General features: G+C 36.6%; 3 protein-coding genes and 1 pseudogene across 4 annotated transcripts; 3 read left to right on the forward strand and 1 right to left on the reverse strand.

Moving 5' to 3' along the window:
* The first annotated feature begins 234 nt into the window (after positions 1-234).
* On the forward strand, positions 235-2,573 carry LOC133833167 (phenylacetaldehyde reductase-like; annotated as a pseudogene).
* A 193-nt stretch (positions 2,574-2,766) lies between these two features.
* On the forward strand, positions 2,767-3,385 carry LOC133833168 (uncharacterized). Its single transcript, XM_062263420.1, has 2 exons — positions 2,767-3,110; positions 3,202-3,385. Exons 1-2 carry the CDS (start codon positions 2,767-2,769, stop codon positions 3,383-3,385), a joined length of 528 nt encoding a protein of 175 aa, XP_062119404.1.
* A 1,493-nt stretch (positions 3,386-4,878) lies between these two features.
* Positions 4,879-7,840, reverse strand: LOC133831662 (lipoyl synthase 2, mitochondrial-like). The gene is made up of 4 exons (XM_062262036.1): positions 7,264-7,840; positions 6,945-7,156; positions 6,175-6,554; positions 4,879-5,221 (listed from the first exon to the last, which is right to left on the reverse strand). Exons 1-4 carry the CDS (start codon positions 7,689-7,691, stop codon positions 5,114-5,116), a joined length of 1,128 nt encoding a protein of 375 aa, XP_062118020.1. The 5' UTR covers positions 7,692-7,840; the 3' UTR covers positions 4,879-5,113.
* Positions 7,841-7,879: 39 nt separating this feature from the next.
* On the forward strand, positions 7,880-12,317 carry LOC133831661 (DEAD-box ATP-dependent RNA helicase 38-like). 2 transcript variants are annotated; one of them, XM_062262034.1, is made up of 9 exons: positions 7,880-8,015; positions 9,679-9,934; positions 10,080-10,373; positions 10,724-10,951; positions 11,043-11,108; positions 11,250-11,651; positions 11,746-11,854; positions 11,958-12,043; positions 12,133-12,317. In XM_062262034.1, the coding sequence occupies exons 2-9, from the start codon at positions 9,689-9,691 to the stop codon at positions 12,187-12,189; spliced, it is 1,488 nt and encodes a 495-aa protein (XP_062118018.1). In that variant the 5' UTR covers positions 7,880-8,015; positions 9,679-9,688; the 3' UTR covers positions 12,190-12,317. The 2 variants fall into 2 exon arrangements, with proteins under 2 accessions (XP_062118018.1, XP_062118019.1); XM_062262035.1 differs by lacking the exon at positions 7,880-8,015 and adding an exon at positions 9,242-9,260.
* The last annotated feature ends 11,915 nt before the right edge of the window (positions 12,318-24,232 follow it).

Here is a 24,232-nt window from a genome sequence, read left to right on the forward strand (position 1 = left end):
GTATCAGTAAACAAGACAAATCCTCTACAGCAACCCCAGTAGTTGTGGGACACATTCTTGGCCAGAGTGCAGTGATTATCAGCATCCAAACCTCACCAGATTGGGCCAAAGGCATCATAGGATTATCATGAAGACAAAATGAACATCAAGTATATACCAATATATAGCTCCCAATATGATGTAGTTCACTGCTTTAACAATTATAAAACAAAACAATTAAAGTTATAATTTACCATATTTGATGGAGTTGTCAATACCCAAGATAACCTAATTTGTAAGGCTCTGAATAAACACATTACAGAGAGAGAGCAGAGGATTAGTGGAGTAGGGAAAGTGGTGTGTGTTACAGGAGCTTCAGGTTACATAGCTTCATGGCTAGTGAAGGTCTTACTACAAAGTGGATATATTGTCAAAGCCACTGTCAGTAATCTAAGTAAGTTCTCTTTATAGTTCCTTTTCAAATTGATTCAATTTTTTTACCAAAAAGAGAAGACAAAAATCACTGCCAAATTCTAGGGTTAAGTTTGTTTGGTTTTTTTTTGGGCTGAAAACAAAGATGTTAATCTCATAATTCTCGAAGTCCTATTTGATCTGCTTATAATATATGTAGGTGATTCAAAGAAAACAGACCACTTACTTGCACTAGATAGAGCTAAAGAAAGACTTCATTTATTTGAAGCAAATTTAATGGATGAAGGCTCTTTTGATTCTGCTGTCAGTGGATGTGATGGTGTTTTTCACACAGCCACTCCTTCATTTCTCTCAGCTCCACACCCTCATGTAAACACACACACACATATATATATATATATCTATATTTATTTATATTATATATATTGAAATAATGATTTGGTAAGTTTTTCATATTGACTCCTGCAATGATTGTTGAGTTTTTGCAATGTATATTTCAGGCAGAAATAATAGAGCCAGCAGTGAAGGGAACACTGAATGTTCTGAGGTCATGTGCTAAAGTTCCTTCTGTAAAGAGAGTGATTATAACATCTTCCATGGCTTCAGTTGTATTCAATGGAACACAATGCACCCCTGATGTGGTTGTGGACGAGACATGGTTTTCTGATCCTGCTGTTTGCGAGAGTATGAAGGTTTATACTCTTGTTCTCAAGCTTTGTAATATTGCTTTTTGTGAGGATTAAAGCCTCCAAATTCAGCTAAACATGAGATCTAAGAACAGAAAGAAAGCAAGTACTACCAAAAGAGAAAGAGCACAACCAGGTTTTACTTGGTTCGTGTGGATTGCATTATTTCACTTCACTAAGCAATTAATGAAAAGAATTTACAGCTTGATTTTCTACAACTAGTGTAAAGGACTTTCTCTTACAGTTTCCCAGGAAACTAACACACCCCAATAACCCCCGTTACAGCCACATAACCTTTCCCAGAGAAGTTCTAAACACAAGGACAAAAGTTCTATTAATCAGTCATTTACATATTGAGTTTTCATCAAGTCTTCAAGCAGTTAGTTTTTAAACTGTATTAACTGTCCATTAGTCGAGTCATAACTCATCACCATGTCTTTATAACAGTGGCATTGTGTTTAGCTTCTGATTCTTATTATCTATTGGGAATTAGAATTTTAAGCTTGTGGTTTTGACTTTAGACATTTTTCTTTGCAGCTTTATTATCCACTTTCGAAAACTCTAGCTGAGGAGGCTGCTTGGCTTGGAAATTTGCAAAAGAAAATATGTTCGATTTGGTCACTATTCATCCAGCAGTAGTACTTGGTCCTCTCTTGCCACCAGTTATTAATGGTAGTGTGGAGCTGGTTATTCAACTTTTAAAGGGTACAGTTTAGCATTCTCTCACACACTCATTGTGATCATATTATGTTCATCTTGTCATCAAGATAAGATAATTTGATACATAGGTTGTGTTGATTCTGCTTGGTCTTTGAGTGCAGGGAATCAAATGTTTCCAAATGAAGTTTTTGGATACGTTGATGTCAGAGATGTTGCAAATGCACACATTCAAGCAATGGAAGTTGCTTCAGCTAGTGGAAGATACTGTCTAGTTGGATGTGTTGCACGCATGTCTGATCTCTTAAAGATTTTAAAAGACCGCCTCTACCCTTCTCTGAATATTCCTGAAAAGTAAGTTAACACAGTCGCTACTCGCTATAGAGTTTCGATTTTTTCATATAATTTTTGCAATTAAATGTCACTTTTAGTCACAACTAATGAATGCTTATCACTAAATATATGATAACATTTAATTAGAAGTTGTCAGTACAAATTGCATTTTTTGTATTTAATAACACTTTTAGCTACCGGACTTTTAATTATAATAGAGTAATTTTTGTTGTTTGGTAGATGTGAAGATGAGCAGCCGCAAATGCCAAAGTATCAAGTATCAGTTTTGAAAGCAAAGAGTCTGGGAATCAATTTCATCCCATTGGAAGTGAGCTTGAGAGACACTGTAGAATGCTTGAAGGAAAAAGGCTTTATATATATCTAATGTATGTCATTGACAAGGACAACTATATATTTGTATAGCTTCATGCTGTTTTATTCTTAATTTTAAAAGGAATGAAAACAAAAGAAGACAGCTATACTTAATTGGGGTACTTGTCCTGCTTCCATATCATAAGCCTTTTTATTTAAATGGTCATGTTAAAATATAGTTAATTTGGCCATGTTAAAATATATTTGTATAGCCTAGCCTTTGTATAGCTAGGCTCGTTTAAGGAAGATGATTTCAGATGTAAAAAAAAATGATCAACATAAAAGGATAAAGCATCCATGTCCCAAAATGAAGGCTATTATTGATTTCATTCTGGGAAAAATATTGAAATTTGGAAAGTCATGGTTTGAAGTTGACTTTGTTTTCATGCCATTTCTTATTCCACAAGAAAGGGGGATTTATTTAGATCATTGGAGCTTAGGAGTTTTACATATTGATAAAAAGATTATCTATATCTATGACTCATTTAATAGTCCAAATAACGAAGATGTTGAAACACACGTGAAGAAATATTGCAGAATTCTTCCATTCATTTTGGATTATTTGGGCTTCCATGAAAAACGTAAACATTATGCACCTATGTGTGAGGATTTTAGGTTCTCATGGGTTGAAACTCCTTTTCAGAATAACACGTGAGTTTGTTAAGATTCAATTACTTTGTATGCTGAGTTTTTCTTTTCTCCTCAATTTTTTCTGTTGAATTTTGCTTTTACCAATTTGCAGGTTTGATTGTGGTATTTACGTGATAAAAATGGCTGAGTTGTTAATGATGGGGATGTCTCCATTCAAAATTGGTCCAAACAATATTGTTGATATGAGAAGGAAGATGGCCTTAGAATTTTGGGATCATGGGTACAAGAGGAAGCACGGTCATGAAACTCCAGCAGAGAACTTGTGTCATGTATGATCACAACAACAAAATATGATTCTCAATACTTTTTGTTTTAAGAATGTTTTTATTGCTCACTGACCCTCGAAATCAAGAGTTGTGGAACTCTGAGTTTTTGTGCTTGATATCATAAACTTACCAATGAGTTTAGCAATGAGAATTACTTCCCAAGTGGTACTAATCTTTACCATATGAGTTATAATTCAAGTCTCTTTAAACCACAATGTTTTAAATTTAAACTACCAAGTTTTATATTTAAACCCCTAACCTTTATATGTAAACCGTTTGTCTAAAAATTTAAATAGCAATTATTTTTCTTGAACAAGAAACATTGTAAACTCCTAACCTTTAAATTTAAACCACTTTCCTATAATTTTAAACAACAATCCAAATTGCATCAAACTTTGAACCACAAGACTAAATGACATCAAATTTTGAACCACAATGCTAAATGGCATCAAGTTTTGGAAAATAAAATATAAACTTTTATCTGTTAAGCTCTACTTATAAATCAAGTCTCTTTAAACCACAATGTTTTAAATTTTGAACCACAATTCTAAATGGATTCAAATTTTGATTCATAATTTATAAAGTTATATCCATTAAGATATATTTATAATCGAAGTATCTTTAAACCACAATGTTTTAAATTTAATCCAATAAGCTTTAACTTTAAACCCCTAAACTTTAAAATTAAACATCTTATTTAAAAATTTAAACCCCAGACCATATGTCATCAAATTTTGAACCACATGGCTGAATGGAATCAAATTTTGAACCATAATTTATAAATTTTTATCCATCAAACTATATTTATATTCCAAGTCTCTTTAAACCACTAAGCTTTAAATTTAAAACACTAAACTTTAAAATTAAACCTCTTTAATCGCGATTTTAAAAAATTTATCCATTAAGCTCTATTTATAATAGAAGTCTATTTAAACCACTAAGCTTTAATTTTAAACCGTTTTGTTTTAAAGTTAAACCACTTACCTAAGAATGTAAACTACAAACCAAATGGCATCAAATATTGAACAACTAGGCTAAATGGTATCTAATTTTGAACTCAAAATTAAAAATTTTATCCATTAAGCTATTTTTATAATCCAAGTGTCTTTAAACAACTAAGTTTTAAATTTAAACCGTTAAGCTTTAAATTTAAACCCCTTACCTAAGAATTTAAACCACCAAGCTTTAAATTTAAACCACTAAGGTTTAAATGTAAACCACTTTCATAAAACTTTAAACCACAATGCAAATGGCTTCAAATTTTGAACCACATGGCTAAATGGAATTAAATTTTGAACCACAAGGCTAAATGGTATCAAATTTTTATCCATTAAGCTCTATTTATAATCCAACTCTATTTAACAAACTATGTTTTAAATTTATACCCCTAAGCTTAAAATTTAAACTCCTATGTTTTAAATTTAAACCACTAAGGTTTAAATTTAAACCACTTGCCTACAACTTTAAACCACAATAAAAAAGGCATCAAATTTTGAACCACATGGCTAAATGGAATCAAATTTTGAACCACAACTCTAAATGGAATCAAATTTTGAACCACAATTTATAAATTTTGAACCCCTAAGCTAAATGACATCAAATTTTGATCTCGAGCCTGTGTAAATCATTGGTTGTACAAATAGACCCGAGGGGCACCATTTATGAATTGATACAATAAAAAAATTACGTACAAGAGGGTAGAAAAGGGTGAGGAACCTCTTAGTCACTTGAGAAAAGTTAAGAAGAGGATGCAGCTCGATCAGATTCTATCATGGACTTGATGTAGTATTCACCTGCTTTGTATGATGACCTGACCATAGGACCAGAAGCCACATAGCGAAATCCCTGTTTCATCAAATCAAACAAACTAATGTTACTAATATGAGGTAGATGCTATATCTGTGAGTATCAACAAATGTTTGAAAATAATGAGGTGAGGTTTTGATGCATGCGACAATTATTACAGCATATGATTAAATAGTAATAGTTGAGCATTGATTATGTCCTGCATGATGAATGCTGTCACGTTGCAAAGCTAACCTAATTTCTTAATCATGACTACATGAGAAACCAAGAAATGTGCATCTTCATGGTCGTTGAAAATTTGAAAATTGAAAAGGTGATTGCATTAATCAAATAATGAGTACAGGTCAAATACTTCCAACATTTGACAATGCAGGAGCAAACAAATGCCAGAGCTGAATTGAGAACAGCTATGCAACCTTGCTTGGATCAGAAAAATCATCAATTGCCGGCTGCAGTTGCACCAAGAGCAGAGAAATACATATGTATAGGGCCGTAGAGAAACTAATGCAGAAAGGTATTCTTAAATTAGGTAAAATTACTGTTAGCAGAGCCAGAGCACTGGTGACAAGCTAGTCAACAACCAAGTATATGATATTAATAAGCAAACAAATTCAGTGGCAGCTAGAGTATATGGTTTCAATTAATTTCAAACTGAAGAAGATCAATTCCAGCTAGATTGATAATCTTTCACAACAGGAACAGATAAAATGCATGAAAAACAACGGTTCCAAGCTCCAACATGCACTTGAAGTGGAAAAGAAAGACAATTAACTAATTGACCATTGACCATTAAGGAGCTGACGAGAATTCAGATAATTATCAACCACATCAAGTTCACAATCAACTCAAGCCACAAAATTATACTATAAAGTAACATAAGTAAATCCCGCAAACATAATGACAAAATATTATAAGAGAAAAATGTGATAGCATGAAACATATAGAGCCTATAGCATGTCCAGATTACGAAAACAAAAAGGATAAAGCCATACCATATCCATGCCGAGGACGCGATACTTCTCAAAAGCTTCAGGGGTAATATATTCAGAAACAGGCATATGACGCTTGGAAGGTCGCATATATTGACCAAATGTCATCACATCAACACCAGCAGCTCTCACCTTCTCCATCGTCTTCATAACTTGATCAGGTGTTTCCCCGCAGCCTAACATTATTGAAGTCTTTGTAAGCGTTCCAGCAGGAGCTTGGTCTTTAGCCATCACGAGAACTTCTAGAGATTGCTCAAAATTTGCCCGATGATCCCGCACTGCCTTCTGAAGCTCCTCAACTGTTTCAATATTGTGAGCAAATACATCTAGCCCGGACCTTGCAACTTTCTCAACACACGTGCTGTCTCCTCGAAAATCAGGAACTACACAATACAGAAGCAAAACTATATTACAAAAGCATATGACCAAACTGAAAAGGATGAGCATAAATCAGATAGAACAGTTGACGCTCACTAATCCAAACCATATGAAAACAGAGTTGCATACACATGAATCTGTGTTCAACGGTGATGAAATTCACTAAAAACTAAAATGCATTATACAGTCTTCATCAGACTCTTCCAAGGTTATATACACTCATATACGTACTGTATCAGGCTTTCAGCACACAAATTTGTAACCTAACCGCAAAATTAAAACTCATAACCTAAACAACATTCATGGGAGGAAAAAGAAAACAACTTAAGACATATATCAGCGCATGAATTCATTAGATTCTCAAAACACCACAAAGAAAGAAAATAAAAACATACCCAATGCCTCTATGAGCATATTTGGCTTCAGTTCTTTCAACTTCTGCACCGTCTCGGCAAAATGACCACTCCCCTGATCAGGTAAATCATCCCGGTCCACACTAGTGATCACCACGTAATCCAACCCCCACGACGCAATCGCCTCTGCCACATTGGTGGGCTCATTAGGATCAGGTGGAGGCGGCGTTCTTGAAGTCTTCACATTGCAGAACCTGTACCACCAAATTCAATCAAATAAAGCTGAGAAAACATCCCAAGCACATTACCAAACCCAAATAAATCTCAGCTTAAAAAAAAAAAAAAAAAAAAAAAAGCTCGCCTGCAACCCCGAGTACAAGTATCACCGAGAATCATGATCGTGGCTGTGGCAGTGCCGGTCTCACCGCCGGACCAACACTCGCCGAGATTGGGGCATCGAGCCTCCTCGCACACGGTATGGAGATTCAATTCCCTGAGCTTTTTCTTAATCTGGACGTACTTCTGGCCTCCGGGGACGGCCTCCTTCATCCATTTGGGCTTGGGAAGGGGATTCTTCTTGGTCCCAACCTCGACGGAATAAGGGCTATTGGATTTGAGATCCTCGGCGAAATCGGTGAGTGAGGGGGATTCGGCGGCCAATCGAGCTCGGAGCCCCGCTAGAGTTTGAGGGAATTGGGAACTGGTGGATGTGGATTGGGTGGAAGATGAGAAGAGCTTTTTTGAGGTCGATTTTAGGGTTCGGCCTAGGGTCGTGAAGCGGGAGTTCATCTTTTTTTCTCTCTCTTCGTCTCTGAGTAACTTAGAGAGAGAAGGATAGGCGGTGGTGGTGGTCGGATTCGGATGAAGAAGAGGATGAAGTTAGTGGTTGGACCAGACAATTTTGGAATAGATTATGACGGGCCTTATTTGGGCTTTAATTTGGGCCATCTAATCTTGAAAAATACCCAGTCTAACCCCTAAATCATTCTGTTTCCTCTCGTTTGCTATACCCTCCTCCGTGTCCGACGTCTTAGAGTCGCTGCTCACGGTGGTGGATTTGTACTCTTTATGGTCGACGACGGAGACTTCTCTACTTTCCTTCAACGACTTTTGGTAATGCCCCTCGACCTCCATCATAGCTTTAAATATACATAATATTTTTAATTTTAAAACTATAGGCAGCTCTCTGTTTTGGGCTCTGCACGATACGATGATAATGCTCTCTGTTGTTTTTGATGATTTGTATGTGAGATTCATGTGTTGTGGTTGAATCAATACTATGTATCTTTATTTGGGGTGTCTCTGATTTCTGTGTGAGGGTCCTGTGTTGTGTTGGATTCGTAGATTGTGTTAGTTTTGTTATTACAGTGTGTTTGATTTATGGACTGTTATTTATTTTGTTTTATTTTTGACTCAGATATATATTGGTTATGTTACTTGTATATTGAATCTGATATTGTCGTTAAGGTGTTTGATTAAATATTTTAAAGTAAATATATATGTATATATAAGCGATTGTTGTTAGAGTGTATCAGGTGTTTCTAGTGGAGTTGTTTAACAAGATTGGGAAGCAGAATGGTGGCAAGGCCTTCTTCCTAGCCCTTTACAGTTCCAAAAGTTTTGCCTAAATATTTTTAGGGAGCTAGACTGTTAGGTTTGGACTTTTCTTGAGACCAGTGGTCATTAGAGGCCTATAAGAAAGTACATGCCTGTTTTTTTTTAAAAAAAAAAGCATATGCACATATTAAAATTCTAAAATACTAATTAAAAATGGTAATAAGACTATTGATTAGTAGGCTAGGCATGCACAAGTGACATCCTACGGAAGTGGATAAAATTGTGAGGGATAATAAGTTGAATGTGGACATATATGTCACGATAGATGTCATCACGAGGAATCTGACCCCTTCCTTCGTAAGTAACACCGCCATTTAAAAAGATAATGAAAATAACTCAAAGAAGTAATACAAAGGTAGAATAGTGGTGATGAATGAGAGAGAAAGTTCGAGTGTTGGCATTGTAACTAACTAATGGGAAAGTCTTGGCTTTATTTTGTAGCAGTGGATTACCAATCACTGCTCTAAATCTACTCTATTATGAGAATAACGTATGGGGTAGGGGAATAAAAACTACTGCTCAAACGAAAAGTTTCCACATGTTGCAGTTAAAAAGAATTATGCTGGTGAATGTAATCTGATTATGGTTTTATTAAAATTTTCGAATTTACCCTAGCGCCACCTCACCTCGCCTGTTCCCACACCAAACCCAGACCAGACCAGGTGTGAGTTGTTAGACAATCAAACTGAAGACAGAGCAGAGAAGAAGAATCCAAACTAATGATTGTGTCTATTTGGTTTGGTATTATATGGATGACTATAATATCTTGAAGATCTATGTTTAGATGGCTAATATTTTAAGATTTATTTTGTTTACAGTTTTATAAGCCATTAATTTTGAGTGATTTATATTGTAGGTTTTAACTTGATGATATATTTTTTTTCAATTTTCTTTATTAGATTGAGGAATATGATTTATTGATTTTCAAAGTTAAATTTGACATGAATTTAAAATTTTTGAAGTTTACGAAGTAGGTTCAACGCAACCCGAACAACACTATAGATAGTAGAATTGGGTTGTAGAATAAAAATATTTTGAATGGGTTATAATTTCTCTATGCCAATGTAGTTTTGTTGGCTGATTAAAATGCCCTCAACCCAGTCAACCCAACCAATGTCCATCCCTAATCGCAAGCCATAATATTCTGTTATGTTTTCAGATTGACAACCATGTCGGATGCTGATTCTAATGCTGCGGCTGCCACTACTACCATTGCCGCCACCATCGCCCAACCACCGACAGTTACCAAATCTCCAGTGAAGGAGACAAAACGCTGGGCTGATATGGAAGATGAGGAGTCAAACAACCCCGAGTCTAGTTCAAATTCAGAGATAAACATTGATAATTTGAAAATCGACGAGGACAAGAAGATAAACAAGTTCCTAGATGAGCCAGAAGATTCCAATATCAAAGCTGTAAGATTGATTCATTCCCACCCCTTATTTGGATTTTGGTTTTGGACTAAAGTTAATGCTTGATTTTTTATTTGGATACAAAATTGAGGGTTTAGGAATTTGAGGCCAAGTCAGTTGATAATTTTTTTTTCTCCTTGGGGAACAGGTTGTATCTGGGGAGACGCCTTACACTTCAGCTAAAACTTTTGAGGAATTGGAACTTAGAGAGGAGTTGCTCAAGGGCTTGTACGTGGAGATGAAGTTTCAGAAACCCAGTAAGATCCAAGCTATTAGTTTGCCAATGATCTTGACCCCTCCGCATAAGGATTTGATTGCCCAAGCACATAATGGGTCTGGTAAGACCACTTGTTTTGTGCTTGGAATGTTAAGTCGTGTTGATCCCCAGCTCAAGGCTCCTCAAGCCATTTGCATCTGTCCCACTAGAGAGTTGGCTATTCAGGTACCAATCAAGTTATTTATTTTATATGTTTTATTATTTGTAATTGACTTGTATCTGGAAGAAAGCATTCGGTGTGAGCAAGTTAGCAAATTTGCCACAAAATTTAGTTGACAGGACAGATACATTGGTGTCATTGAGTTGTAGGCTTAGTTGAAAGGATACAGTGTCAGTGAAACTATAGAAATTATTTTTAGGTTTTAAAGAAATTATCGGTTATCCAAATAGTGATTTGTTTTCAATGAATCATTTTCTTGGTGCCCTTTTGGTTAAACTTTGGTTATGTTTTGTTTTTATGACCAAGTAAATTTGAACGTCTTTTACCTTTGGTTGATGAAATGAATGAATGGCAGAATTTGGAAGTTCTTCTTAAAATGGGGAGGTACTCGGGAATAAGTTCGGAGTGTGCCGTTCCGATGGACAGCACAAACTATATATCCATTAACAAACGGCCACCTGTGTCGTCTCAAATAGTAATTGGGACACCTGGTACAATTAAGAAATGGATGTCTGCCAAGAAATTGGGGGTTAGTAATGTGAAGATTCTTGTTTTTGACGAGGCTGATCACATGCTCGCAGAGGTAACTAAAATCTCCGAAATAAGTTGATGTTTGATAGAGTTAAGTTTTATATGTCACTTATGCTTGATAGCTTATTTAAAATTTCCTGCAGGATGGCTTTAAAGATGATTCTTTGAGAATAAAGAAGGATATTGAGAGAAGCAGTCCTCACTGCCAGGTTTGTTGAATCTCTCAGGTTTCTCACTAGCCTTATTTAGAACGATCCTCATTTTTCGTTCATGATATCTTCTGAAACTGTTTATGCAGTTGCTTTTCAGGGTTTTCGGAATGGTGATCAACTAATATCTCACTTTGTCAGGTGCTTCTGTTTTCTGCAACTTTTAATGAAACAGTCAAGAATTTTGTTTCGAAGATAGTTAAAGATTACAACCAGCTCTTCGTGAAGAAAGAAGACTTATCTCTGGAGTCTGTCAAGCAGTACAAGGTCTTTTGTCCAGATGAGATGACCAAGATTAAAATAATTAAAGAGAGAATATTTGATCTGGGTGAAAACCTTGGACAAAGGATTATTTTTGTTCGAACACGAAACAGTGCAAGCATGCTGCATAAACAGCTTGTGGACGATGGGTATGCTGTTACGACCATCCAAGGTGCCAACACACCAGAAGAGAGAGACAAAATTGTTAAAGAGTTTAAAGATGGTTTGACTCAAGTTCTTATTTCAACTGACCTTCTTGCTCGGGGTTTCGACCAACAACAGGTTCCGCTCTCATGAATATACCTGTTTTCTTCTTTCTTTAAGTTATTCCTTTGGTATTGTGCCCACGAGTGCTGAATAATATTTGTCTTTGTAGATTAATTTGGTGATCAACTATGATTTGCCGATTAAGTATGATACCCAAGAGCCTGATTATGAGGTTTACTTGCACCGAATTGGAAGGGCTGGTCGGTTTGGGAGGAAGGGTAAGTTTGAAACCATGTTTTGCATTAGTCATTGTTATGTTGAGTTTTTGAGAATACCAACCAACAATTGACAGTGATTGCTGGTTTGTGTTTTGTGTTGCAGGGGCTGTATTTAACTTAATTTGTGGTGATAGAGATGAAGCAACAATGAGAAAGATCGAGCTCTACTTTCAGAGTGAAGTGACTGTGGTAAGTTTGGCTTTGATGATTGATATGTTTCTAACAGAGTGTATATGTTTTCAGTCTAATTTTTTGTTTGCTACTTCTATTAATTGCAGGTTAAGAATACTGATGAAGACTTTGAAAAGGCATTGAAGCAATCGGGTCTACTTTGATTGAAATTTATATGATTATGATTATTTTTTTTCCCTTGTACGAGTATTAGACAGTCTTCCCACATTCCCATTTTGTATTTAAAAGCTTTTGTCGTTTAAAGGAAAATAAATATATACAATTGTTTTGTGGAGCTGGTGTGGCATAACGTATGCTGTGTTTTGAGTTGACAGATGTATCTAATTACTCAAATACATCTTTCATTTTTTAATGCAGTTTTGAATAGGTGAATTCTCTCATATTTCAACATAATCTATATATTTATATAAATATATAAATGAGTGCTACAACTTTAAAATCTCTCGAAACTACTCAATCTATTTCTCTTTTTTTTTTCTAACTTTTTATTCTACTTTTTTTTCTTTCAAATTTATGATTATTAGTTAATAATTAAAGAAGAAAAAACTAAAATATCTAAACTATCTATATATATATATATATCTAATATCTAAACAAAAATATCCATCCATAACAGCAATGTCTTTTGTAGCTTATTTTTTTTGTAAAATAATAATAATGATAACACTAAAACCACTTAAGCCCATTTTAGTAATTCCTCCTTGTGCTAATAGTTTTAACTTATGGAAATTACAATTTCTACCACAAGATTCATATTTCTATTCTCACCCATTATTTCCAATATAATTGGCACTTAAATTAAACCCTCAACACTTGAAGGAACCGTCTCTTGTCATAAAATAAATCACACATTATCACGAAATTAAAAAAAATCACATATAAATGAACATAAATTACCAAATTTTCCTCATATGCCCAAATTACCATAATACCCATAAAATGTAAATGCAGATATTACATTATTAAAATGTTCAACACTACCAAAGTTATCCCTAATTTAAAGTTCCATTTGGACCTGATTTGATCAAAGAAAAACTATCAATAGAAAAGTGGTTTATACATTTTTAGACCATGTGTTTTGTCTCATTACATGTTTGGACCCTGTATTTTCACAAATTACTTTTTGGACCCTGTGTTTTCTAAAATAGTTCAAATAGATCCCTAAACCCAATTTTGATCAAAGTTTTTTGAACTAAAATCACAAATAATTTATCAAACTAATAACTCAGAACAAAAATATAGTCATTCTGCCTAAGAACTGTGTTGTTATATTCAATTTTTTGTTCATCAAAATCAGTTTAGGGGCCTATTTGAACTATTTTACAAAATACAGAGTCAAAAAAATAATTTGTTAAAACACAGGGTCCAAACAGGTAATGAAGAAAAACACAGGGTCTAAAAAGGTATAAACCCATAGAAAAAAAGAGAAGGAAAATGATCAATAGAAAATGTAGATATTTTATTTTATTATCATTATTTTCAAAGGTAGGGTTTGATGAGTAAGATATGATAGCATTAGATGTGAATAAAAAATTTTACAAAAAATAATAAGGTTTTTTTTTTGTCAGTAAAAAAATAATAAGTTACTTATTTATATATAAGAATAATTGCTGATTTCTAAATTTTTATGTTATCTTCAATATGCATGAAGATATAAGATTTAAGTAAGATATCATAAAATTGTCTTTTTTTCTTTTCTTTTCTTTTCAATTAGGACATAATTATCTAATATATTACAAATATTAATTTATACTATCAACTTTAAAAAAAATGCTATCTATCTAATTATATAATGAAATCACATAATAAAACCATCTCATATTATTAAAAGAGTAAATTCTATTACAATTTCATTCCATTTTTTTTTTAAAAGTCCTCTTCCATTTGTGTATCTATAATTTTTTTTTTCTTTTTTGTAGATAGTAAGATAGAAACACAACTTATTTGTCACAATTCTTTTGTTTGCGTTAAAACTAATTAATTAAAATTAAAGAATAGCTAATTTATAACAGTAATAATGCTAAAGAGAATGTGAAACTTATAAAAATTTATCTGTCTTCGTTCCCTCAAGTTCATCTTAGTTTTGTCCATAAATGAGCAAATCACATTGCTCATGACCTATCTAAGTATGCTTTAGGCTTAGACACTAAACAAATTTGGATTGGGAATGACCATACTTGCAATGGATACACTTTTAACCCTAAAAAAAAAAGAATGTTGCTATTTGGTACCTTAAAGTGTCAAACACCATATGAGGTGGCATCCCATAATTGGTTAGCGATATCCCATAATACTTATAAAATTCAAATAAATGAGACCTGATATTGAATTACACCAATAGCGGTATGACACCTCCTTGTGGTGTTGGGCACCGATGGTGCGCCTTAGCAATTCTTAAAAAAAAAATTAATGCTATAGAGAATGGACACCACTTATATTAATAAGAGTAATGATATGTGCACCAAAAATATGCACCCAAATATTAATAAGAGAGTAATGATAAATAGAGCTTAATGCATTAAACTTATTTGGCCTTATTTTAAATTTAAAACATAGTTGGTTAAATAGAGTTGGATTATAAATAGAGCTTAATGGATAAAAATTTGATACCATTTAGCCTTGTGGTTCAAAATTTGATTCCATTTAGCCATGTGGTTCAAAATTTGAAGCCATTTGCATTGTGGTTTAAAGTTTTATGAAAGTGGTTTAAATTTAAAGCTTAGTGGTTTAAATTCTTAGGTAAGTGGTTTAAATTTAAAGCTTAGCAGTTTAAATTTAAAACTTTGTTGTTTAAAGATACTTGGATTATAAACCCTTTAGGCAAGTGCCATTTTCCCCGCCGCGACGCACAGAACCTTTAGACATTAGAGCCGCGGCGCTCAGAATGAAACAAAAAATAGCAATTATTTGTCACTGGGCGCCGTGGCTCTAATTGATATGGGCCGCGGCGCACAATCACACCTAAAAATAAAATTTTTTTTTTTTTTTTTTTGCCACTAACAACTTCTGGTCTAAAATTTTTGACGAGTAAAGAAATTAGGTTTAAATTTAAAAATAATTGGTTAAATAGAGTTTGATTATAAGTAGAGCTTAATAGATAAAAATTTGATATCATTTAGCCTTGGGGTTTAAAGTTTAAGGCAAGTGGTTTAAATTTAAAGCTTAGTGGTTTAAATTTAAAACATTGAGGGTAAAAGAGACTTGGATTATAAATAGAGTTGAATGGATAAAAATACATAAATTTTGGATCAAAATTTTATAATATTTATCCTTGGGGTTCAAAATTTGATGTCATTTAGCTTAGGGGTTCAAAATTTATAAATTGTGGTTCAAAATTTGATTCCATTTAGAGTTGTGGTTCAAAATTTGATTCCATTTAGCCATGTGGTTCAAAATTTGATGCCTTTTTTATTGTGGTTTAAAGTTGTAGGCAAGTGGTTTAAATTTAAACCTTAGTGGTTTAAATTTAAAACATAGGGGTTTAAATTTTAAGCTTAGGGGTTTAAATTTAAAACATAGTTGGTTAAATAGAGTTGGATCATAAATAGAGCTTAATGGATAAAAATTTGATACCATTTAGCCTTGTGGTTCAAAATTTAATTCCATTTAGCCATGTGGTTCAAAATTTGAAGCCATTTGCATTGTGGTTTAAAGTTTTATGAAAGTGGTTTACATTTAAACCTTAGTGGTTTAAATTCTTAGGTAAGTGGTTTAAATTTAAGGCTTAACGGTTTAAATTTAAAACTTAGTTGTTTAAAGACACTTGGATTATAAAAATAGCTTAATGGATAAAACTTTTAATTTTGAGTTCAAAATTAGATACCATTTAGCCTAGTTGTTCAATATTTGATGCCATTTGGTTTGTGGTTTACATTCTTAGGTAAGTGGTTTAACTTTAAAGCAAAACGGTTTAAAATTAAAGCTTAGTGGTTTAAATAGACTTGTATTATAAATAGAGCTTAATGGATAAATTTTTTAAAATCTCGATTAAAGAGGTTTAATTTTAAAGTTTAGTGTTTTAAATTTAAAGCTTAGTGGTTTAAAGAGACTTGGAATATAAATATAGCTTAATGGATAAAAATTTATAAATTATGGTAGCCATGTGGTTCAAAATTTGATGCCATATGGTCTGGGGTTTAAATTTTTAAATAAGAGGTTTAATTTTAAAGTTTAGGGTTTTAAAGTTAAAGCTTATTGGATTAAATTTAAAACATTGTGGTTTAAAGATACTTCGATTATAAATATATCTTAATGGATATAACTTTATAAATTATGAATCAAAATTTGAATCCATTTAGAATTGTGGTTCAAAATTTAAAACATTGTGGTTTAAAGAGACTTGATTTATAAGTAGAGCTTAACAGATAAAAATTTATATTTTATTTTTCAAAACTTGATGCCATTTAGCATTGTGGTTCAAAATTTGATGCCATTTAGTCTTGTGGTTCAAAGTTTGATGCAATTTGGATTGTTGTTTAAAATTATAGGAAAGTGGTTTAAATTTAAAGGTTAGGAGTTTACAATGTTTCTTGTTCAAGAAAAATAATTGCTATTTAAATTTTTAGACAAACGGTTTACATTTAAAGGTTAGGGGTTTAAATATAAAACTTAGTAGTTTAAATTTAAAACATTGTGGTTTAAAGAGACTTGAATTATAACTCATATGGTAAAGATTAGTACCACTTGGGAAGTAATTCTCATTGCTAAACTCATATGGTAAGTTTATGATATCAAGCACAAAAACTCAGAGTTCCACAACTCTTGATTTCGAGGGTCAGTGAGCCATAAAAACATTCTTAAAACAAAAAGTATTGAGAATCATATTTTGTTGTTGTGATCATACATGACACAAGTTCTCTGCTGGAGTTTCATGACCGTGCTTCCTCTTGTACCCATGATCCCAAAATTCTAAGGCCATCTTCCTTCTCATATCAACAACATTGTTTGGACCAATTTTGAATGGAGACATCCCCATCATTAACAACTCAGCCATTTTTATTACGTAAATACCACAATCAAACCTGCAAATTGGTAAAAACAAAATTCAACAGAAAAAATTGAGGAGAAAAGAAAAACTCAGCATACAAAGTAATTGAATCTTAACAAACTCACGTGTTATTCTGAAAAGGAGTTTCAACCCACGAGAACCTAAAATCCTCGCACATAGGTGCATAATGTTTACGTTTTTCATGGAATCCCAAATAATCCAAAATGAATGGAAGAATTCTGCAATATTTCTTCGCGTGTGTTTCAACATCTTCGTTATTTGGACTATTAAATGAGTCATAGATATAGATAATCTTTTTATCTATATGTAAAACTCCTAAGCTCCAATGATCTAAATAAATCCCCCTTCCTTGTGGAATAAGAAATGGCATGAAAACAAAGTCAACTTCAAACCATGACTTTCCAAATTTCAATATTTTTCCGAGAATGAAATCAATAATAGCCTTCATTTTGGGACATGGATACTTTATCCTTTTATGTTGATCATTTTTTTTTTACATCTGAAATCATCTTCCTTAAATGAGCCTAGCTATACAAAGGCTAGGCTATACAAATATATTTTAACATGGCCAAATTAACTATATTTTAACATGACCATTTAAATAAAAAGGCTTATGATATAGAAGCAGGACAAGTACCCCAATTAAGTATAGCTGTCTTCTTTTGTTTTCATTCCTTTTAAAATTAAGAATAAAATAGCATGAAGCTATACAAATATATAGTTGTCCTTGTCAATGACATACATTAGATATATATAAAGCCTTTTTCCTTCAAGCATTCTACAGTGTCTCTCAAGCTCACTTCCAATGGGATGAAATTGATTCCCAGACTCTTTGCTTTCAAAACTGATACTTGATACTTTGGCATTTGCGGCTGCTCATCTTCACATCTACCAAACAACAAAAATTACTCTATTATAATTAAAAGTCCGATAGCTAAAAGTGTTATTAAATACAAAAAATGCAATTTGTACTGACAACTTCTAATTAAATGTTATCATATATTTAGTGATAAGCATTCATTAGTTGTGACTAAAAGTGACATTTAATTGCAAAAATTATATGAAAAAATCGAAACTCTATAGCGAGTAGCGACTGTGTTAACTTACTTTTCAGGAATATTCAGAGAATGGTAGAGGTGGTCTTTTAAAATCTTTAAGAGATCAGACATGCGTGCAACACATCCAACTAGACAGTATCTTCCACTAGCTGAAGCAACTTCCATTGCTTGAATGTGTCCAAAATCTTCATTTGGAAACATTTGATTCCCTGCACTCAAAGACCAAGCAGAATCAACACAACCTATGTATCAAATTATCTTGATGACAAGATGAACATAATATGATCACAATGAGTGTGTGAGAGAATGCTAAACTGTACCCTTTAAAAGTTGAATAACCAGCTCCACACTACCATTAATAACTGGTGGCAAGAGAGGACCAAGTACTACTGCTGGATGAATAGTGACCAAATCGAACATATTTTCTTTTGCAAATTTCCAAGCCAAGCAGCCTCCTCAGCTAGAGTTTTCGAAAGTGGATAATAAAGCTGCAAAGAAAAATGTCTAAAGTCAAAACCACAAGCTTAAAATTCTAATTCCCAATAGATAATAAGAATCAGAAGCTAAACACAATGCCACTGTTATAAAGACATGGTGATGAGTTATGACTCGACTAATGGACAGTTAATACAGTTTAAAAACTAACTGCTTGAAGACTTGATGAAAACTCAATATGTAAATGACTGATTAATAGAACTTTTGTCCTTGTGTTTAGAACTTCTATGGGAAAGGTTATTGATAGGCCACCACTGACTTTTGTGTATGCTAGAAGGAAGGGAAAGAGTGGACTGGCTGCCAAGTCAGCCGAGGGTAGTATAGGGAATTAGTTTTTAATTGTGGTTAAGTGATTTGTGTAGCCTACGGGCAAGTGCAGGGAATGCTTGGGTGTATGGGGCAGTAGGGAAATAAGAGAGAGGAAATGAGATTTGAGGGGTATCGATGTATTGAGTAAGACTTGTATTTGGAGAGACACAGGCTCTCAAATTCCTATAGTTCAATGAAAAGCTACCCAGATTTCTATCTGGTTTATATCATTTGCTACTGTTATTGTTATTATTGACAGGTTGGGTCTATCAATTGGCATCAGAGCCCTTTCGTTCCTCCATGGCAAAGAAGCTGGAAGTAGTCGTCGAGGGGTTGGAAGGCAAGTTTTCAACACTTCAACAGGAAGTGCAATCGGAAATGAGTGCGATGAAACTAGATTTGGGCTCGCTGAAAGACGATGTAGCTCGCTTACCTGCAATTGAGCAGGCTTTGCAGCTAATAGTGGCACAATTGCATCAATCGGGGCCGAGAGACATTGGAGACTCGTCGGCGGTGAGCGCTGACCAGGCTCGCAGAGCTGTCGACGGCGATACGATGAGGGGTAGCCAACCCGCGGGCTCGCCAGAGGTTCGATCGATGCCGGTTCCGCCAACTTCGCAATTCCACCATACGACTGCCGATTCAGTGTTTGGCCGTGACTTCCGTCCTCCGAGGATGGAATTGCCATTATTTTCGGGGGAGAATCCAGAGGGCTGGGTTTACAGGGCTGAGAGGTACTTTTTACTATCCAGATTGACTGAAGCTCACATGCTGGAAACAGCCATAATCGGCTTAGAAGGAGATGCACTGACTTGGTTTCAATGGGAAAACCAAAGAAGGAGGATAACATCATGGGCGACTCTCAAAACCTTGCTTCTGGCGCGGTTCCGAGCTCAACCAGTTGGGTCTCTGTCCGAGGAGTTCCTTTCGGTCCGGAAGGAGTCCACAGTCAAGGACTATCGGCTAAGATGGGAGGCCTTGGCTTCTCGGGTACCCGATACTCCAGAACACCTTCTAGAGGGTAGCTTTGTAAAAGGGCTGAAGGATGAAATTAGAGGAGCCATCCATATTCTGAAACCCTTGGGCCTGGCCCAAGTCATGGATATGGCCCAGCGGATTGAAGAAGGCCACCAGCTACTGGGCAGCCCAAACCCGAACCATCGGCCTGCCACTCTCAAGCAACATCTCAGTCCCATTTTTCCAGCAAGGTCATCCATCTCTGCCTGGACACCCAGACCACCGCCACCGCCGCCGTCGTCGTACAGTGGAGCCTCATCGTCTTCGTCAACTCTGGCCCCAACTTCGACGGCCACCAACACGGTTCTGGCAGCAAGAAACACGCAGGTCTGAAGGATATCCGAGGCTGAGTACCAAGATCGCAAAGCTCGGGGTGTTTGTTTTAAGTGTGAGAAGAAATGGCATCGTGGACATGAATGTGAATTGAAGACCCTGCAAATGATTCTGGTTCTAGATGAGGAAGAAAGCAGCACACCGGTTGAATCTCCTCCCCAGACGCCTGAACCGATTGAAGACATGGTCACCGATGAAACTTTGGCCACACTGTCATTGAACTCCTTGGTGGGTATCACTTCAGTTAACACAATGAAATTGGCAGGCCAAATTGGGCAGCAGCGAGTTACGGTTCTTATTGACAGTGGTGCAACGCATAACTTCATTTCGACAGACACAGTGAAGGCAGCGAACATTCCCATTACAGCAACATCATGTTACGGGGTGTTATTGGGCACGGGTGGAAAGGTCCGCACGGATGGGGTTTGCAGCTCGGTGCAGTTGGATTTAGGGTCTATTCGGGTGGTCACCGATTTCATACCACTAGAACTAGGCGGGGCTGATGTGATTCTTGGCATTAAGTGGCTGGAAACTTTGGGTAATATGCAGGTAAACTGGCGCACTATGCTTATGAAGTTTGAGGTGGGCGGTTCATGGGTTTCACTACAAGGAGACCCCAGTCTGTGCAAATCGCAAATCTCTCTCAAGGCAATGATATACACGGTACAACAAGAGGGTGAGGGCTTCTGGGTTGAGTTGGGTGCAATCACAACAGAAGACGGATCGACGAACAGCCCAATTCCACCATCGGTAGGGAAGATTCTTGACAGTTTCAAGGCTGTATTCGATATGCCGCAAGGGCTGCCACCACCCCGCGCACGCGAGCATACCATCTCCCTACAAGAAGGGCAGGGCCCGATTAGTGTACGTCCATACCGATATGCTCAAGCACAGAAAGACGAAATTGAAAGGTTGATGACGGAGATGTTGCAGGCGGGTATTGTGAGGCCGAGTACCAGCCCATTTTCCAGCCCGGTCTTGCTAGTCAAGAAAAAGGACGGGAGTTGGCGATTTTGTGTGGATTATAGAGCCCTTAATCGAGCTACCGTGGCAGATAAGTTTCCAATACCGGTCATTGATGAGCTATTGGATGAGCTCCATGGTGCAAAATTGTTTTCCAAGTTGGACCTAAAGTCCAGTTATCACCAAATTCGGGTGGCTGCCAAAGATGTGGAGAAGACAGCTTTTAGGACGCATGAGGGCCACTACGAGTTTCTTGTCATGCCATTTGGCCTTACAAACGCCCCCGCCACCTTTCAAGCATTGATGAATGAGGTATTTCGAGACTTTTTGAGGAAGTTTGTTCTTGTGTTCTTCGATGATATTTTAGTATACAGTGCCACTTTGGAGGACCATGAACGTCACTTGAACATGGTTTTGGAGAGATTACAGCAGCATCGATTGTACGCTAATTGCAAGAAATGCTTATTCGCGCAACGATAGCTATAATATTTGGGTCACATTGTCTCCGAAGACGGGGTTTCGGCAGACCCAAACAAGATTCGAGCCATGGCCGAGTGGCCTATTCCGAGGACCCTGCGAGAATTGAGGGGTTTTTTGGGTCTTACGGGGTATTACCGTAAGTTTGTGAGAGGGTACGGGCAGATTGCACGGCCACTAACCGACCAGCTAAGAAAAGATGCTTTTGGGTGGACAGACGAGGCTCAAACGGCTTTTACTCATCTGAAGCACGCAATGTGTTCTGTGCCCGTTTTAGCGCTGCCTAACTTCTCTATTCCATTCATATTGGAGGCGGATGCTTCAGGCAGCGGCTTGGGAGCGGTACTTATGCAAAATCAGAGACCTATAGCCTTCTACAGTCAAGTTTTATCTACTAGAGCCCGTACTAAATCGGTCTATGAGCGAGAATTGATGGCAATTGTGCTCGCTGTCCAGAAATGGCGTCCTTATTTATTGGGGCGCAAATTTATAGTTCGAACGGACCAGCGAAGTCTAAAATACTTGCTGGAACAAAGATTAGTTGCTTCCGAACATCAAAAGTGGCTAACGAAACTCTTGGGATATGACTTTGAGATCGTTTACAAACCAGGTTTGGAAAATAAGGCCGCTGATGCTCTGTCCCGAATTCATCAAGAGGTGTCATTGGCTGTCATAACGGTACCAACATTGATTTCCATGCCCGATTTACAGGCTCATGTGCAGACCGATCTGGGTTTAGCTCCAATAATACAGGCTATCCGCCACGGGCAGGACACAGGCGGCTACTCAATGGTGCAAGAGTGTTTGAAATTCAAGGGACGCTTGGTCATTCCCTCATCCTCGCCCTTTATTCCCATTCTCTTACAGGAATACCACGACAGCTGCATAGGAGGGCACTCGGGGGTCTTCAATACCTTTCAGCGACTTGCAAGGGACTTATATTGGCCGGGTATGCGAAAAGATGTGCAGAAATATGTCGCGGAATGCACTATCTGCCAGCAAAGTAAATATCTCGCCCAATCTCCAGCGGGTTTAATACAGCCACTGCCTATACCGGAGCAGGTTTGGGAGGACATTTCTATGGATTTTATCGAGGGGTTACCGCTGTCCAATGGCTTCGATATAATATTTGTTGTGGTTGACAGATTGACCAAATACAGCCACTTTATACCACTACGTCACCCGTTCACAGCCACCACAATTGCATCTGTATTTGTGCGGGAAGTGGTACGTTTACATGGGATACCGAGGTCCATAGTCTCGGATAGAGACAAAATTTTTCTCAGCCTGTTTTGGAAGGAGTTATTTCGCCTCCAAGGGACTCAACTCAAGCATAGTACATCTTACCACCCGCAGACCGATGGCCAAACGGAAGTGGTCAATAGATGCCTAGAAACATATCTGTGATGTTTTGTTGGCACTAAACCCAAACAGTGGGTAACGTGGCTTCCATGGGCAGAATTCTGGTACAACACATCGTACCATTCATCCGCAGGAATGACCCCTTTCCTAGCTCTATATCATCGAGAACCGCCCCCGGTGGTGAGATTTGAACACGGAAGCACTAAGGTTTCAGCGGTGGAGGAAAGATTGAAGAGTCGGGATGAAGTATTAGAGTTACTCAAACTGAACCTTCACAGAGCCCAACAAAAAATGAAATCCCAAGCTGACCGAAAAAGAAGAGAGATTCAGTATGAGGTTGGGGACTTGGTTTATGTGAAATTACGGCCATATAGGCAGCGATCGGTGGCTAAACGTCGCAATGAGAAGTTGGCACCTCGTTACTTTGGTCCTTTTCCAGTATTGGCACGAATTGGCCAGGCTGCGTACCGTCTTCAGCTGCCTCCCGACTCCGCCATACACCCAGTTTTTCATGTCTCACTCCTTCGACCTTCGTTGGGACCACGGCAGCAGGCATCCAACTTACCGCCAGAGGTGGCAGCGGATTGGGAATGGACCGTAACACCCGAGGCAGTCATGGATGTGCGCCCAGGCACACATAAGACACCCCCACAGGCCTTGATCAAATGGACCAACCTGCCGGCATTTGAAGCAACGTGGGAAGATTTTCCAGCCATACAACATCAATTTCTAGATTTTAACCTTGAGGACAAGGTTAGTCTTTGTGCAGGGGGTATTGATAGGCCACCACTGACTTTTGTGTATGCTAGAAGGAAGGGAAAGAGTGGACTGGCTGCCAAGTCAGCCGAGGGTAGTATAGGGAATTAGTTTTTAATTGTGGTTAAGTGATTTGTGTAGCCTACGGGCAAGTGCAGGGAATGCTTGGGTGTATGGGGCAGTAGGGAAATAAGAGAGAGGAAATGAGACTTGAGGGGTATCGATGTATTGAGTAAGACTTGTATTTGGAGAGACACAGGCTCTCAAATTCTTGTAGTTCAATGAAAAGCTACCCAGATTTCTATCTGGTTTATATCATTTGCTACTGTTATTGTTATTATTGACAGGTTGGGTCTATCAGTTATGTGGCTGTAACGGGGGTTATTGGGGTGTGTTAGTTTCCTGGGA

The sequence above is a fragment of the Humulus lupulus genome, chromosome 4 (assembly GCF_963169125.1).
Source record: "Humulus lupulus chromosome 4, drHumLupu1.1, whole genome shotgun sequence".
Classification (NCBI taxonomy): Eukaryota; Viridiplantae; Streptophyta; class Magnoliopsida; order Rosales; family Cannabaceae; genus Humulus; species Humulus lupulus.